General features: G+C 32.1%; 1 protein-coding gene across 4 annotated transcripts in view; it reads right to left on the bottom strand.

The window, feature by feature from the left end:
- Positions 1-2,722: 2,722 nt before the first annotated feature.
- LOC130893308 (transcription factor collier) overlaps positions 2,723-18,050 on the bottom strand; it is a 93,039-nt gene continuing 77,711 nt past the window's right edge. Inside the window, exons 8-16 of one of the 4 annotated variants that reach the window (XM_057799295.1) lie at positions 17,938-18,019; positions 15,093-15,210; positions 9,534-9,724; positions 8,695-8,821; positions 8,355-8,443; positions 8,048-8,237; positions 7,375-7,602; positions 5,859-6,041; positions 2,723-5,649 (exon numbers count right to left, since the gene is read on the bottom strand). In XM_057799295.1, the coding sequence (XP_057655278.1) occupies positions 5,648-5,649; positions 5,859-6,041; positions 7,375-7,602; positions 8,048-8,237; positions 8,355-8,443; positions 8,695-8,821; positions 9,534-9,724; positions 15,093-15,210; positions 17,938-18,019 (1,210 nt within the window). In that variant the 3' untranslated portion in view covers positions 2,723-5,647. The remainder of the gene's footprint in view (positions 5,650-5,858; positions 6,042-7,374; positions 7,603-8,047; positions 8,238-8,354; positions 8,444-8,694; positions 8,822-9,533; positions 9,725-15,092; positions 15,211-17,937; positions 18,020-18,050) is intronic. The other 3 variants (XM_057799296.1, XM_057799298.1, XM_057799297.1) reach the window with 3 other exon arrangements.

Genomic DNA, 18,050 nt, shown 5'->3' with positions numbered 1-18,050 from the left:
TACACTCAATTTTCCATTGGACTGCATACGACGTAGTTGATTTTTATTACCATTATGTTAGTGATAATTTGGTTATAATGATAAATCAATTTGATGGTTCGGATATTTTATTACGTGTCTTTTTGTCATTTAGACATGTGGTACTGATATTCGATAGTTTGATCAATTAGATTCGTAAAATAACCCAAAATTTCAAAAACTATATTGAAGATTATTCTGTATTCGCATCTAGATAAAATGTGGCTGTAGTTTTTTCAATATTTTGAGTTCAATTTGATTAATTTGTTCCAAATTTTGACTAAATCGAGATTATTGGAAAATTACAACGTTTAAAGTAAGAATCTACTAGGGGTATTTCATTTTTTCACCTACTATGACATATATATGCGCAAAGTACAAATTTACGTCTTTACTGTCTTCTACTAATCATATTAAAAACATCGGCATGTGATTAGAAGCTAAAGGATGTATTTACAAGGCTGTACATTCTATTGAGAATTGTAGGCGCTCAAATTGAGTCTGTATTTTTGTACTATTTATCACTATTTAATTACAGCTTATTACCTATTTTTGACACCTCGAATATTGTTCTTCATTTCATTCTGTCCTGCATCTGTTTGTTTCAAATCACGTATTCCTAGATTTTTCATACCTTTTCTCTTTCTGTCTCCATTCTGTAATTTTCCTTGTACCCCGCAGTTTTTCTATTCTTTTTGCTTTAATTCCATTTACTATAACATCATTTTTTACTATATTCTTAATTTTTTAACTCATAAGTTCTTTATACTTATTATTTCCAAATTTCGCTGAATTTTCCTAATAATTCTCCTTTCATAAATTCTTAATTGTTCTTTATCCATATTTGTTAGTCTCATAGTTTCAGGTGCATGGTTTTATCGAAATCTTGTAGACTCTTAATTTGGTTGCCTAGCTTATTATCTTTTTCTTCATTATAATTTGGTACTTATAAAATTTCCTTTATCCCCATGAATTCATCGTCATTCTTTGTGTCATTTTTATTTATCTTTTATCTACTGTTTCTTGTTTGTGAACTTCTTTCTTTCAATTCCCATATAATCAGTCTTTTTCTGATTTATTTTCAATCCTCTTTTTTCTTTTCTATTATCAATTGTAATAAATTCAGTTCGCTTATTCAGTTTTGTTTTATTTTTATCATTTATCTAATGAAGTATTCATCATATGCCGACGATACTAACAAAATCAAAGAACATTTAATAAAAGATATAAATGAGGAAGACGTCAAGGAAAAGACCGCAAAAAACGAATGGAAAAGATGGCGACGGAGGGATGGAAGTATATTGAAGGGGAGCATTCGAATTTAGAATAATTTTTCGTAACCAGTCTCGTTATTCAATAGCCAGATATAGATTAAAACTTATTAGTCATAAAACAAGTGATTATTTCACAAAAATCGAGTCAGTATTTTTTTTATTATGGGAAAAATGTAATTTTCGTGTACAGATGGGAAATAGCGTCAAGTAAAAAGACAAAACAATTAGATATTTGCCATACAGATGCAAAAATTTCATCTGTTTTTCAGTGTATATCCCCTACGTTATCTACCCTTTCATAAGTATGCACCTCTTCATATGTTCCAAATAATTTAAGTATCACTCGACAATATTATCATTATGATCGTATTCTACATAAAATAGTATGTGCCAGTGCCGCGACATATGGGCATTAGATAAAACACAATTCGAATGCACCCTTACTGGCCGGCTGAGAGGCACTACACAAATTCAACCCTTTGTCGAACTAAATGAATGTACTTGTGATCGTGATAGATAAACAAAATAACAAAAAAAAAGGGTGTTCATTAAATGATGATCAATATATACAAGGTGAATGAGATTATAAATTTCAAAAATGCGATTCAAATTTGAGTTTTTTTTAATCGCGTTTTAAGATTTTCTCGTTTTATATGGAAGATAATTATTTTACGATATTCTGGCTTATGTTTTAATTTTGATTGTTCTTTTTTCAAATTCTAATTTAACTTACATAATCCGTGTATATACGCAGACATGTTTGTTGTATAATATTCCATGACATATATTTTCAAGCAATAAATAAATACTAAATTATAATTTTCCAATATAGATTTATTTATACTTACAAGGAGAGTTCAATAAGTTCTATTCTTGGTAATCACCAACTCCTTAAGCCTTATTTTTTGTGATAATCACTCAAACCAAAGTTAAGCTGGATTAATCCTAAGGAATCTCCAATTTCAAAAGCGGTTGCCAAACGCTGTGGTCACTCACGATCTTTGGTACTTCAAGACGTTACCGATTGGTGCACCAGACCAAAATCAAGGAAATCATAAAAGATACGGCAAGGAGAAAATTCGAAAAACTGAGAATCCAGTATCTATATTGATGCAGCTAATTAATGATGAGAAAAAAATATAACAAAATAGGATGTAAAACAGAAATAATATACATGATACTTGAAGTGGACGTTCGAGCAAAAACCGGAAGTGACTAACGGTCTGAAGCCATGAATCAAAAGAAATTATAACTTTTTATGGATGCTATGTGATGGAGTAGATGAAAATTGAAACAAATAGAAATGGAATTGTTTCACTAGGACGAGACACAAATAAAATATGAAGAATCTTCATCCTGATCAGTTTTAGTTCTTAATTAAAGGGTAACAGCAAATTTTCCAGGATAAAATGTTAAATAAAAGTCACGTATTTTTATATAAATTTTATTATACATCAATGAGTTTAAAAAAAAACATTTGAAAATTGCACAAAATAACGAAATAAATATTTGCACGAATTTAAAAAAATTCAAAAATAAATAACAATACTATGTACAAATTATACATAATGTAACGATTTTTTATTGAAAATTGTAATTTTCATTTAAAATAAATTAAAATTCGAACGATGAATGATAATTTGAAAAAAAAAAAAAATAAACAAAATGAGATTCGTATACGTTTTAGGTATTTATTTTTCATTTCAAAAAACTCGAAGACCACCCGGTACATTTCGTTACTAAATTGCTTTCTTCTCTTCTATATTTATTTACAATCTACAAAAACGAAATTAAATAATCTAAGATATGTTAATTTACAAAATATATTGATAGTCGTTGTGTAACCCCCTTGTTACTATACATATTTGTACAAAATTTTTCTATATATATTTACAACTTATTCATATTTGAAAATTCTCTTAATCCCAGCTCTAAAGCGATATGTATCTTTTATTACGATATGACAGAGCAGAGAAATGAATTTTCTTACGAAGCAAGCACGGAAATTATTGAAATTTCGATAAAAAATCTAAAAACTCAGAGACTGTATTTTATGTTTGTTACGAATGCGTTAACTTTACATTTAGGGACAATGACACGCACCAGTTTCAATACGACAAAATTGGTTTATGAATTTATTTTATATTATGAATAATAGGTCAGGTATCTGAGTTAATTGACTTTAAGAAAAGTTTTGTGGAGTAGCAGGATACTAGATTATAGTTAACATATATTTATCCACCATATTGCAGCACCAACAAAAACGGTCACAAAAAGTTAGAGTTCATCATTCTAATGGCTCAGAAATCTCTTAGAGCTAACGATATGTTCCTTACTTGAGGCTCTCGGTTCTTATTTCTTTAGCATTATCGGAGAAACCGTATTATTTTCGAATACCAAGTTGTATCTTAGTGATTTTGTTAACTGGTGTGGACAGAGAATTCAGTGGAATCAGCAATTGAATTAGATCATCTTCAATGACTTTATGTCCGCTCTTATTTATGTAAAATGGCTACGGGGTAGTTAATTAGAGATACAGCTTCGTGTGTATCACACTGTGGGTTTTATTGTATATAGCAAACCACCGATAGTTTCAGTAGAACTGCTACGTTGAGGAAGAAGTCAAGCTATGTTCCATTCAGACCAAGATGATCTAATCTCTAATTGAACCTGTTTATGATTTAGATGGTGTTGAATATAGAAAATCCTCCACAGATTTTAGCATCAATGATTCGGAATCCATCCTAAACCCATCGATTCATAATAACCAATAAATATGTCCACCAAAACTGATTATCTAACTTTTTTTATCACAAGTGTATATTAAACTGAATTTTTCAATATTTCAATAATAACTTGCTGCGTAAGAAATGTAAGGGGAGAGATGTACAGGGAAAGTCAATAAATAGTTGTGATATGCGCACTTTCAGTTGACATTTGATTTACCCTGATAGTGTTTGTCGATTTAGCCAGAGTTTTGTTTGTACAACTGAACAATCTCATTGGGTAAATCAAATGTTATATAAATTGTTGAATGTTTCATAAGTATTTGGTGATCACAGTTCATTAAGTTTTTTATCCTTCAAAATATTTGTTTCATTATCAATTATAAACAAATCTAATTTACTTTGTTCGAATGTACGTATTTATACAAATATTTATATAATTTACAAAAACCAATTGATTAAAATGAATATCGACAGATTAATATTTTCAATTATTTTTCGAAATACAATGCTTCTATTTTTAATATTGATTAGAAATTCCGTTTAAAGGTAATTCTCGATTCAAATATGTCGGAAAAATATAATAATTTTGTATTTTGGGGTAGGTGGGGTGAAAGCTAAAAAATGCTACCCGTTCCCCAAATGTCTGCCCCTGTATTCAACGTCTAAATCCTTATTATGAAACTAGTAGTACTTTTATAGTTGATAATTTAATATATCTTAAGAAATCCAGCTCATTCAGTTAAGACGAGTTTCCTATCATTTCAAGTAAACTCGCAGGTTCCTTCCCGAAGATTTTCTAGTGCTTTGCACTTGGATAATTCCTTTTCTTATGTACAGTCATCTATTTCCGTCAGTAAGAGGTGCTTGGGTTCTACAATATCCACTTAGAGCCTCTGCTAGAACTCTGACTCAAGCATCTTCTGCTATTTCTTGATTTGTTCAGTATGTTTCAATCCCACACCATTTTGTAACTTCTCGATGCAAAGATTCGAAAATGTGGAATTCAAATCCATTTTTGATATCATTCGATCGTAGTTTGTTCAGAAAATGTTTGAATAAGTTGAAGTACTCGTGATTCATTATCAAACACCTCGTCAAATTATTTTTTTTGTCGTGCAATTTACAGAATAAGCTCAGCGCCAGATTTTTTAACAAATTGTCTAACCTGTTTTATACACTACCGAAATTTGTGTGTGTTGTGGAATTCAAATCGATTTTTCGGAAAATATTCATGGAGGAACCATTTAATATTTAAAGCAAAATATAACAGGAAATTAGAAATTGTTCCGAGGAGCACGGGCCGCCCTTTGCCACCAACTAATCCCGGTTTTCTTATCAAATATCAAAAAATATTAAACCGAAAGGTTTGAAAATATTGGTTCCGTCGATATTCAAATTCATATTTCGTGTAACACCTAAAGTTTTTGGTACGCGTTATGCCGTATACATTGTACCGGAAACGTCTTGCGGGGACGAAACATTACTGTTTGGAGTGTTTGGACTTGAAGACTCCTCGGGCTACTTGCTGGATCCCACTAAGGCCGTCGTGGAGCTGTAGCCTTGCGAGTTGCACGTGGGAAGAGCGAAGGGGTTCATTGAGGCGAATGGAGACGATACTAAACTCATTCCTGAAAATAAAATAAAAGTTTTTCGTATTTCGGCAAGTGATAATTGGAGAGCTGATATATATATATATATATATAAGGATGTGATGGTTTACCACTATGTCAAAAACAACTATCTACATCTCAAGTTCAATAAAAATCGCGTAATGGGGAAAAATTTCGAAAAAACCACACAACAAATCAAATCAACACACAAAACAAAATATACTAACACTGAACAGCTAAGTGATGCCAGCCGGAAATAGACTGATGGTTGAATAGAGCAGGCGCGGGTATAGGGGGTGTTTCGTTGTCACCCCCTCTTACAACTGGCGCAAAAGCACTTTTTTCTTTTTCCACATTTTCGTGTATTGTATAATTAGTGGAAAAATTATAGTTAGGCACTTCAGTTGTTACTAAAATTGAAAACAAAAAATAAATTATGTAGAGAAAAACAAAATTAAAAAAATAAAATAACAAATTATTACGAAGAATATATACCAATGGTTGATCTGGAGTGTTTTTTGAGATATTTAGGAGACCAACTAAAGCTAACGATCATAATAATTTGAAATTAAGTACACTCTTCGTCCACACAGTTTTATGAACTGCTTTTTCAACTGGTAAAACATCTGAAATAACTATTTGACGACTGAGCACGATTTTACATTTTCTTAGCTGTTTCTAATGACTCAAATAGTTCAGAAATGGTTTTGGATTCGATTTAAAAACAATTTCAATTGATTTTGATGATCGAAATGCAAAAAGAATAGTCAGTCAGTCTAATGCTTTTGTAGCAACTTTATCTAACTGTATAGTTTAAGGTACAACAAAATTTTTACATATTTGAAGTTCCTTCTGAAATATAATTAAAACTCATTTTAAAGTTCTGTAGTTTGTCATAGTTTTTTTGTTTCCTATAGTTCCAATCCAGTAAATTCTCAGTTATTTCGAAGTATTTGGCAGTTGCCCCAAGTATAAACATTACGTCTCTGCTAGAAGTTTAGTTTCAAGCATGAAAAATTTAAAATGAACAAAATCAAGATATGAAGAAATCGTTTAATCACTTTATTAGAATGGGAATACCCAGACAAATAATTCACGATAACTGTCAGTGTGTTGAGTCACGAGGCAGTTTCCGAAAACTTAAAATGGATAAGAAATATTTAAGCAACATTCTAAAGGAATATAATATATTTTAAAATCAAGAAAATTGCCCCAACAATTGGGAAACAATAAATGAAAGAAAAATCAAAATTTAGAAGTCTCAGTGACAATGAGTTTTCGCCCGCTCAAGGTTTGGAAATCATTATCGACGAAAATTTATTGTCAAATTGGCAAGGAAATAAATTAATAAATGTATTTCAAAATACAAAACATTAAATATTGGTATAGTTGCCGATATATTCTCGTCAACATATATTTGTCATTCTGTAAAACCTGAAACGTACATTTTGAAGATTTGAAAACAACTATAAATGAATAATTAAAACAGAATTCTGAGCAACATTCGGCAAACGCTAGATTCAGTATTCCATAATTTAATGCAACATTTAAAAACAAAAATTTGGAAAGCGAACCCTCTGAGCGCTGATTCAATTATATAAAAAGTGTGTAATAATAGTAAAGTAACCATTGCTTCATAAAGTAAATAATTAAATTGAAACAGTTTGTACATATTTTTCAACCCCATACCCTTAAATATTCCAAAGTAATGACGAAAGTATGATTTTAATGAAATAAACTCACTTGGTGTTGAGTTGAATATTCCTGCTGACGGTGATCCCGGTAGCATATTGGATAACTGTGAACTGCTAGTTGGTGTTGCTCCTCCATATCCTCCATTGATGTTACCGCCGCTACTTCCGCCCGCGTACGAACCTCCCCCGTTCGAAGAATGAGGCGTTGATGCGTTCGAGCAGTAGCCACCTCCGCGTGGAGATACACTGCTACTTTGTGTCCGCCCCCCGTAGTCTTCTAAAAGAAAAACCCTAGGGTAAGAAATTTCATGTCAGTAATAATGAAATACATCGACTTGGAATTTATCACAATCAAAATTAGTCAGTAAAAAATTTCAATGTCAAATATCATAGAGATAGTTCTTAATGGCGGTCCATCCTGAAGCACCAATTTTTACATTTTTTTTAATATCATTTATGTGATTTAAATATCAATTATAAAATTTCCAGCTGCAACTGGTGACATTTGTAGTTACCAAAATTGAATGACTTCAATGAACAGCGAAGTTTAACGAATAAAAACCGCCGTGAGTACTAAGCGGTAGAGTATGAGAAGTATATCTGGGATAAAATAAAAATTTTCCTGCTAATTCTACACAAATGTAATTAACCATACTTTCAACAATAAATTTCTTACTATAGCATCTACTAAGCAAAAATCTGAAGCAAGGAAGGACAAGCACCTTCTGTCCACTGACCGTTTCCGTTGTCCTGAACGCTGACAGCCAACTGACCGGTGTAAGCATTAAACGTCGAAGTCATACCATTGTTACCCATCGTCGGTGATCTGGGTGCTGATAACGTCAGCTGATTGTTTCGAGGCATCGAATATAAGGCCTCTGCTAAGTCTGCTGCTCTCTTTAATATTATTTCCTACAAATAAATCATTAATTAACGACAAATACTTTTTTAAATTAAACATTTTTGTGTTAGTAAATTTAATCAGATTATATAAACACGCGGAAGGGTATTGTTATTAGATATACTCACTTTTGGTAGTTTTTCAGGATCTCCTGGATGCCTCGGTATGAGTTTTTGTAGTCTTTGAAAACCGTAATCTATCGTTGGTTCGTTGAGGGCTGTAATTAGAAAAGTTATTTCATATTAACTGTTGTAAAATACTCATTTTCTAACGTGAAGGAGAAATATTGAAAAACCAATGAGAAAAAAACGTTTAGCATTCAAAAACACGAAAATTGTAGAGTTTGCTAGAATTGACAGTATAAAAATTCATTTGTCATATTTCTCGTCACATCTCGTACTATATTCATATTGTAATTAGATCTCAAATATTTTGAATCGCGTTTATTTTGAAAATTTTAATACTTACAAACATATACAAATCTGCCAGGTGCTCCTTTACAAAATTGTTTAGATTTATATGATAAAGTTACTTCTACAACCCCTGGTATATGTCGAGGAGGTGTTTGAACTCGTATTGCGTGAGGCGTTATCAACTGAAAATTAAAAAATAATACATTTAATAGTTCATTTAAATAGGAAAAAAAAAATACATTTTATAATACTACAAATTTTTGTTGCTTCCCTCGTAATTGATTTTTCGCTCCCCACTATCAAGAATGAAAACACGGATGTGGATGGATACACCCATTATACCTCCCTATGAAATATTTTTAGCCTTCGTATTTACGACCCTTCTTAAAGTATCTCTATTTTCGAAGCTCCCTTTTCTTATTTTTGCTACTTCTAATAATCATAGACGTAGACATCTTGGAAATATTTGGAAAGCATAAGCAGTTACTTCGAATTTTCAGAAAAAAATAAACTTTTAAGTCTTGAAAAAACTCAATAAGTCTCCGCATCGCTTGTTGGCTTCTAATTTAATAAGCATTTCAATCAAAGTTGTTTTCAACAATAAAAGTTTTTTGTATCATGAATCATGAATAAAATGTGAAAAAAATTTTCGTTTTATATTGAAATTTGAAGCATAGTTTTGAGCAATAAGCAAAAGCAAGACACTTCTAGTATTAATTCCTTATTAGATCGTATTGAGAGTTGTTTTCCTCAAAAAGTCATAGTAATAATTTTTATTTATTATGAATTAAGTATCAATTTATATTTTTAAAGCCTATAGAACGTACTAGTAATATCAGAATGCTTCTAAATAAAAAATATAAGTCGCGCCTATGATGGCGAATAAAATCTTACCTCGCTCCATACGAGCATAGTGCCAAAAACGACTTGTAGTCCATCAAAAAAGTTATCTCCCACTATAATAACTGTCGATCCTCCGGCCGTCCAACCTTCGCTGGGACTGATCGCTTTTATACAGGGGGTCGCTACTGGAAGAGGCGGGTACAGTCCTGGAAATTGGCCTGTGCACATCATATTGATGTAACCTTATTATTTGAGAAAAACAATGCTTATATTGTTTAGTATTAAAACAGTTTGACGTATTTGATTATAAACTTTAATTAGAATTAAAGTGCTATTTTTGGTTTCTTTATAAATAGTTTTACTTTGTCTCTCAAAAACGTCAAACCACATCTTTTTAATATATTAAACAAAACAAGGAATATTTTCCAATCATTTAATTCAATTGAATAAATTCAGAATAGTTTAAATAGCCACAAACAGCAACCTCCCCGTCTTCAAATCCGGACGTACCAATTTGCACCAATATCAACAACATTTTTTCTAAATTAGAAGATAAAGTTTGAAGTTATGTCGAGTGTAAATCAGTACTGATCGATATAAATTGCAAACGTATTAAGTTGTTGTAAGGGATGCCATCACGAAAAGAGCTGCGAAACTGATTACGTAGTACTTATAGATTGTTAACTTTATTGTTGGTTACGGTTTCAAATAAAATACAAAATAATAATAATAACTCATTCTAACTTAACCTAACTTAACCTAATCTAACCTAACACAACCTAACCTAACTTAACAAACAGTTTTTTTTTGAAAAGCCGCTTAGTCAAATTTGTAAATTGAAAATATCAAACTGAATTGAAGTATGGAATACACATAAACAAGGAATATTTTCCAATCATTTAATTCAATTGAATAAATTCAGAATAGTTTAAATAGCCACAAACAGCAACCGCCTCGTCTTCAAAACCGGACGTACCAATTTGCACCAATATCAACAACATTTTTTCTAAATTAGAAGATAAAGTTTGAAGTTATGTCGAGTGTAAATCAGTACTGATCGATATAAATTGCAAACGTATTAAGTAGTTGTAAGGGATGCCACCACGAAAAGAGCTGCGAAACTGATTACGTAGTACTTATAGATTGTTAACTTTATTGTTGGTTACGGTTTCAAATAAAATACAAAATAATAATAATAAATCATTCTAACTTAACCTAACTTAACTTAACACAACCTAACCTAACCTAACAAACAGTTTTTTTTGAAAAGTCGCTTAGTCAAATTTGTAAAATGAAAATATCAAACTGAATTGAAGTATGGATGGTATTTTTGAGAAAATTTCATTAATTAAGACTTATTCCGACCCCTTAATGATTAATAGCATCATTGGACATGACATGCATGACATGATATAAAATGGCGTCTTAAACGAGTTACGTTCCGCTTCACATGAAGCTGAGAAACATATACTTTCAATATTTCGTATATAAACTCATGGATTATTTGCCATAAAATTATGAACATCCAATTTGACGGTACTCAGATATAACTACCGTGTATGAGAAAATATGAGCTGATAATTCTGATACTAATAAAAAAGTTGATGTATAAATAATATCGAAAACAATTTTTGTCAAAAACTAACCTCGAAAAAATATATAGATTCAACAATTTTTCATAAACGGCGGTATATTAAATAAAACCGAGTTACGATCAATTTCTCGTGACATAAAAAAAGAGAATAAAAGTGTATAAAAACACAATTTCGAATATGATAAGGTTGAGTGCCATTAGTTACCATCTCGTCATTCAATAAATCAAGTGTTTCGAGGAAATTTCATCAGGTTCGTAGGGAATGAAATGGCAACGCGAAACTCTAATTCACGGCAAACTCGATTCCGCAAATTTCCAAGTCAAAATCTTAGGATAAAACAACGTAGAATATTAACGGAGAAGAGTAGGTGAAACACGACATGTTTCACTTGTTTTCCAGGACGAGGAAAATCAGGAGCGGATTTAAAAAATCCATAGTTTTTGTTCATTAAGTAGACGATTTTTTTAAATAAATTATTTTTTATCCATCATTATTCACGGGTCACGAAACGTAATATAAAGATCAGCATAAGTCAAGCAAAAAATTTGTATTAAGAGGAAGAAATTACAAACGGAATTCCTGTAAGTGTTAAAATAAATGTCAAGCTGTCCGCGAAGAGTTTCAATCGCCTTCGATTGCAGTTCGGAGCTCGGGAACGATGCGTGGTCTTCTTGCAAAAAGACGCGATCCTAGAAAATGCCCCACAAGAAGAAATCACATGACCGTGCGGGCGTCTCAACTAATCATCGTCTGCCTAGGTATTCTCCAAAATTATTCACCATTAAATAACTATTCCCTAGTGTTTGATCGTTGTCCATTTGCCCACGTAAATATTCGAGCAATTTCAGAAAACTTTAACCCTCAAAAAAGTGTGAAACCACGAAACCTACCGTGTAGATACCTGCCAACACACACACACACACCAGGTAGGTTTAATTCTTCCTCACTGAAGACGTAAGGATTCTTGTCCTTCCAGTACACTGGAATGCTAAAACTGTGGATCGTCCTAACTGCATCGCAAAATTCCAATCTGAGAGCGAAATCATCTTCGTGAAGTGCGTGGAGGAGACGCGATAGTGTATACGGTACGTCGGCAACAGAGCCCGTTTCCCCCATTTCCCGTGTTATGTGCATAATTCAATGCAATATTTCATATTCTTTGTATGCCACATTTCTCATGATGTCAGCTCTTGGTACCTTTTCGTAATTCGTTCGTTCTACCTCTGCCGGTGAGATATCAAAATCATGTTGTTTAGATTTATTGTTTATGCTTAATCCTGCGTTAATTGCTTCTGATAGTACTTGAAAATATTCTTTATCTGTTTCTTTTTACTCGATTTTTGATTACTATTAAGTCAATTTCCTCATTTTCTTCAGCTTGTTAAAATAATTCATTTCTAGTTTCAGGATCAACAAGATTCATTTCAATTAATACTTGTTTCTATCATATTTTATACGAGATATTTCAGTAATCCAATTGGTGTTTTATAAGTGAAGTGGCGTTCAACAAAGACCATAAATTTAAATCCAAAAGTGTCCACCTTTCCTTTTCCACTTCCACTATCCTTGACATTTTCACTTCTTCCTCCACTGAACTGGATCGCGAACCAATTTTACAAAGTTTTGGGATCGCGACTCGGGCCCTGCATACAAACGACAAACTTTTCTTCCGACGTTGTCAAACTTAACAACGAGTAGGCTTTATAAACGTTGAAATTACATTCCGAGATTTAATCTCAGCAAATTTTATTTGACTGTTTAATTTTATGTATAAATCCTCAATATTTAGTTAAAATATAATGCTTTTTTCGTATAAAATTTTGATTAAATATTGCAAATTTCTTCACTCGACATGTCACTTAGTTTAATTCTTCATTGTAAATGTTGAATTTAAACTAGATAATGATTCTTCTTTATTTGTATAATCCTACATCATGTGATTTTCAATATTCCATTTACTAAATTGAAATAATTTATTAAAATAAAGTGATTCGTTTAAATTTTGAAATTTATAGGGATTGAAGAGACAATTAATGATGGCTTAAGAGATATTGAAACTACTCTATCTAATCCCATAGTAAAACGATAAAATTGATTATAATATATTATATAATTAACAAAATTAACTACATTTTGTTTTTTAAAATTCATACACACCTACCAACTGATTAACAACGAAATACCTAATGCATGAAACTGAAGATGATATTGATGAAATACTTGATGTTATTATTGATAAAATAAGTAAATGTATTTTATTGTGGAGTTAAAAATAGGAAGTGTACTTGATAATCATGACAGGCATCAATGTAGTTCTCTACACGATCCTAAAGGTCAAATTACACCTTCATAAACCGAAGGTGAACCGATACTGCAATTGTATAGTGTCCAGTACGAATATCACTAACAAATCCATAAATTTCAGTTTACAAATCCAAAATATAACAAATATTCTGCCAATTTTTCTTAAAAATTTGGAATTTAGCGGTCATTTATCTTGATGTATCCTTTTTATAGCCTTCCACAGGACTATAGAGATAAGACGGAAAATGTATCATGTTGTAAGTTGATTGATATGTATCATTTTTTAAATAAACTATGAAGGTAATGATTTTAACTACACTAGTCCACAATGGCTTATAGCTTTTTGTTTAATAACCTTTGAGTCCAACGCAATGAAGATTCGAAGTTGGTTTAATTTATGGTGAATTTAATTTGGGGTGTAGAAAATCATCGGAATTGATTGAATTGAATATCTCAAAAAAACAAATCAACCGAAAAATCCAGACGTTATAAATTTCTAAAATTCCTATTATTCTGTTATGAACTCGTCCACTGACATAGACCGTAGTGTCAACTGTCATGTTTTTATATACGGCGGCAAGTTCTTGATATTGTTTTTTTTTTCAACTTATTCGCAGTATGTTGCCCTCTTTGCTTGCTTACATTCTAGAACCGATTTATTGAAAAATCCGTTCTATATGAATAGACGATTGTTTATCAATGAATCCGTCAGTAAATAATCAGATCTCATCGTAAAAAGTAAGCAGTAAATTCAAATAAATTAGTGAATAGTAAAGTCTTAGTGGATGAGAAGAAAACCAATTGAAATGATCGAAAGAATAACGCATTAGACTCCATTGAGGCTAAGGAGAGGAGGCAGGCCGAGAAAGACTTGGAGAATAGAGGAGGATTTATTAAAGAGAGCTGGAGGACAAGATGCCGGAACCGGAAGGAATGGAAAATAATAACAAAAGCAGACAAGACAAACGATGAACTGTAAAGAAAAAAAATATAAAACGAGGAGAGATCCACATAAAAAAAAAGATTTTAAAGAGCTACAAACGATTGCCAGAATCGATAGGATTGAAAGGCTTTTTGATGATGAAATTCTTAGTGGTTAATTTAGAGAATAGTGATTAGTTTAGTGAATTTAGTGTTAGTGTAAAAATAAATTAATAAAAATGGCAGTTGCCCTCCGCATCTGCCCAATTTTATATTCTACTAACATAATATAACAGGACAGGCTTCTTGATCTACGTCAGTAGACGAGTTGGTAACATATATTGGTATTATACTTACAATAATTGTATTATCAGATTCAAAAAAGTATTATCTGATAGATTTATTTAATATATCATTAAAATTATAATTATTAATTCCTCATTTCTTAGACCTTTTGATATGTTTATATGATATGTAATATTGTGTTGGTCAGAACCAAATGCGATTCCCCGATTTTTGTATCCTAGACAGATATTGGATTGAGACTACAGGAAGACATGATTGGGCTCCATCTAAAGAAGATATTATTTGTTCAGTACACTTCCCAGAGTCTTTTATACTTTTTTTTCTCAAGACTTTTCCATTCAAAACTTGACATGTCTTTGTTTTATTGCGATATATCGATAAAACAAATCAATTCTTTATGGTTTTTAATCATTATTTAATACGATTTTCTCGAAGACATTCTAATGAACGAGATATTTGTCAAAATATGATATGAAGTAATTACCTTCTGTAGGATCGAGCCTTTTCGCTCTCCTACCATGTTTCGAATTGTTATGTACAAACATGTTGTCAGATATAGCCAGAAGTGGACCATCTACAGCTACTTGCGTCGATATCACTACCTAGAAACAAAATATAACACTAAGTAATAATTATCAATCATATAAAACAAAAAATATATTATTTCATCCAGAAAAAAACGATTTTTGTCCGTTTTTTTTTCTAATTCACATTTCAACATTGTATGAAGACATATTTCGTAACTGGAAGAAATTTTTTCTACCTCGCAACATTTTATTTCAAATATAAGACTTGTTTTGTGCAATGTTATAGACTTTTTATAAAGATTTTATGAATAGCTGCAGATTTGCTCTTATACAAAAGAGATGAGTCCTATCCTGCGCGGCTCGAATCTCTTTAACCCGGTTGGATATTCATTTCAATTTCCATACACTTCTAGATTTACTAGTGAAACGCAGAAACAAGGGTGATTTTTATTTTTATACCATGTATAAGATAGAGAACGTACGTAAGAATGCAATAACAACGGTGGGAAAAGTCACATTTATTTCCCTGATCTCATTCGAGGTAGGCAAATGTGAGCAATTTTACATACTTGAATTATTTAGGAGTAGTTTCAAGGGAAGTGTTTTTTTTTTCGAGCGCAAACCATATTGTGAACAGATACATAAAACTGATGTGTACCTAGAACATAAACTGCCAACGACCGTTAAAGTTTTATAAAAGAACGATTAAATGTAGAAAAGTCTCATTTTATTGCCGACATTTTTGTTTCAATTCGGTAATACTAGAAGTTGGAATCGAATTTTTATTAATATTTCAAAAAAATATTTTCTGAATGATGAAACATGTTAATATTCGGTTAGCACGAGCCTTTAGAAAAGCAGCTTTCACCTCTATCCATCGCAGCCAGGTATAAAAACCACGGCGAAGCTCGTCGTCTCCCAGGGGTTTATTTGACGAGCTTGCAACAAGTGCCGGCGATCAAAAGTGACCAGATTCGTGCACACACTGTCACTGTCAGGAGAAAAGAGATATTGCTTGACCTGCGTATATCATTTATCTCACTGGCAAGTAGCTATCCCATTGATGAATCAGGAAAGACGAATTAGCAGCTACTGGATGCCGTTAAAAACAGACCAGGAATGGCTCCTGCACGCTACTTCATACCATCCGCAAGGTAACGGGATGGTGGAGCGTTTTCCCAGGAGGTTCAAGGAAGCAATACGGAGCCATTAAAATGACCAATGGACAAAGATAGTGCCATGGATATCTGCGCGATGGAATGCGAAGACAAAGGCGTTTCATCGAACGAAATACTATTCGGGTATCCCATGTGTTTAACCAGGGTATTATGCCGATGGATTTTCCGGCAGAGGAGATGTACAAGCTCAACCACATCAGCAGCAGCAGCAGCAATAACACCCCTGATTGATCGATACCTGTCCCAGGAAATTCCAAGTAACCATCTTATTGTCCTAATAATATATAATTGAATTAATTAAGTCTACTGTGTCTGAACAGACATGTCACTCATCAATTGTAACCAGTTGGTGATTTCAGTAGCTTTTCAGTTTAGTTTCTTGGCAATTAAAACTTTGTCTGATAAAATAAACTAGTTAAAAGCGAAAAATTTTGGTATTAACTGTTTGAAAGTCTGTTTTTTATTATAAATGTTAATCGTAGGAATATATGAAAAAGTATCCGAAACAATTAATATCGCAACAAATAAATATTATCTCATTTTTACTGTGTACGGAAGATCATATTCTTGCACGATTCATGTTGTTTCGTTTCAAAATGGTCGATACGTTACTCGATGTCGTTGTATATCGACTAAGAACTCCATCTAAAGAATGCCGTCGTTCGGTCTACTGGCCATCATGATACTCATCCGCCACTCTACAGTAGATCGGGCTTGTTCTCGCGCGTTTCCAACGTCGCGACGTCCCGCGTTCCGTCCCCATGGGAACGCGTGTGTTCGCCTTCCGCCACCCTAGGGGAGAAGACTCCCTTGGGAGCGCGTACGTCCCTAGGGAGGAGTCTGTCTTGCGATGCACTTCCGCAGTTTACCTTGGCCGCAAAATGGCTGCTCTCTCTCGCTCGCGCTCATCTTGCCGCTGCAATCCTTCAATGAATGTGTCTTCAACATTCGATACGGGGTTTTGTCAAACATCTTCATTAAATTTCATTTATGTATATAAAATTGTTAAGGATATATCAATAAAATGTGGAACAACATTTAAAAAATTCACAGACATACTTCAAAAGCTGTAGAGCTCACACTTACAAAACGTGCTTAAATTTTGATAATGAAACGTATAAACAAATTGATGGTTGTGCTATGGGAGCTTAAATATCCCGTTTTATAGCACAATTAGTAATGGAAAATTTTGAGGAAACTGTCTTGAGCAAAACCAATTTGGTCGTCAAGATTTTAAAACTTTCACATTAGATTATAAGTTTGGTTTATGGAACTATTCAACTATAACATACTGAATTTAGATGCTTATCTATTCGAAGGACAAAATAAGCTTTAAAAACATATAATAACAGAACAGGAAATGTTAGTATAAGTCATAGAAGGACATAATACATCATGGAAACAGAAAAACCTCAAAATCAAGACAATTTAGCAACAAAAACATATAAAATCATCTAACAAATAAAAAATATTTATTATATAAAATTATTTTCCTAATAATTTGTATTAATTCCATCGATTTATAAAAAATGATGGATTGTAAAGTCGAGAAAATGTCCTTCCAAGGATATTTAATATTTCTAATGAATGAGGAAATTGGTAAAATTTATTTGAGGATACTTACTTGAAATCTCCGCATATCCCGTGGATTTCCGGCATTTTTTAAGCAGTTTTGATTACATTTAAGGAAAAACTTAAGGAAAAATCTGAAACAAAAAGAAACTATTTGAAATTTTG

This window comes from Diorhabda carinulata, chromosome 4 (assembly GCF_026250575.1).
Source record: "Diorhabda carinulata isolate Delta chromosome 4, icDioCari1.1, whole genome shotgun sequence".
Taxonomy (NCBI): Eukaryota; Metazoa; Arthropoda; class Insecta; order Coleoptera; family Chrysomelidae; genus Diorhabda; species Diorhabda carinulata.
This window is presented reverse-complemented; position numbering and strand designations above follow the sequence as displayed.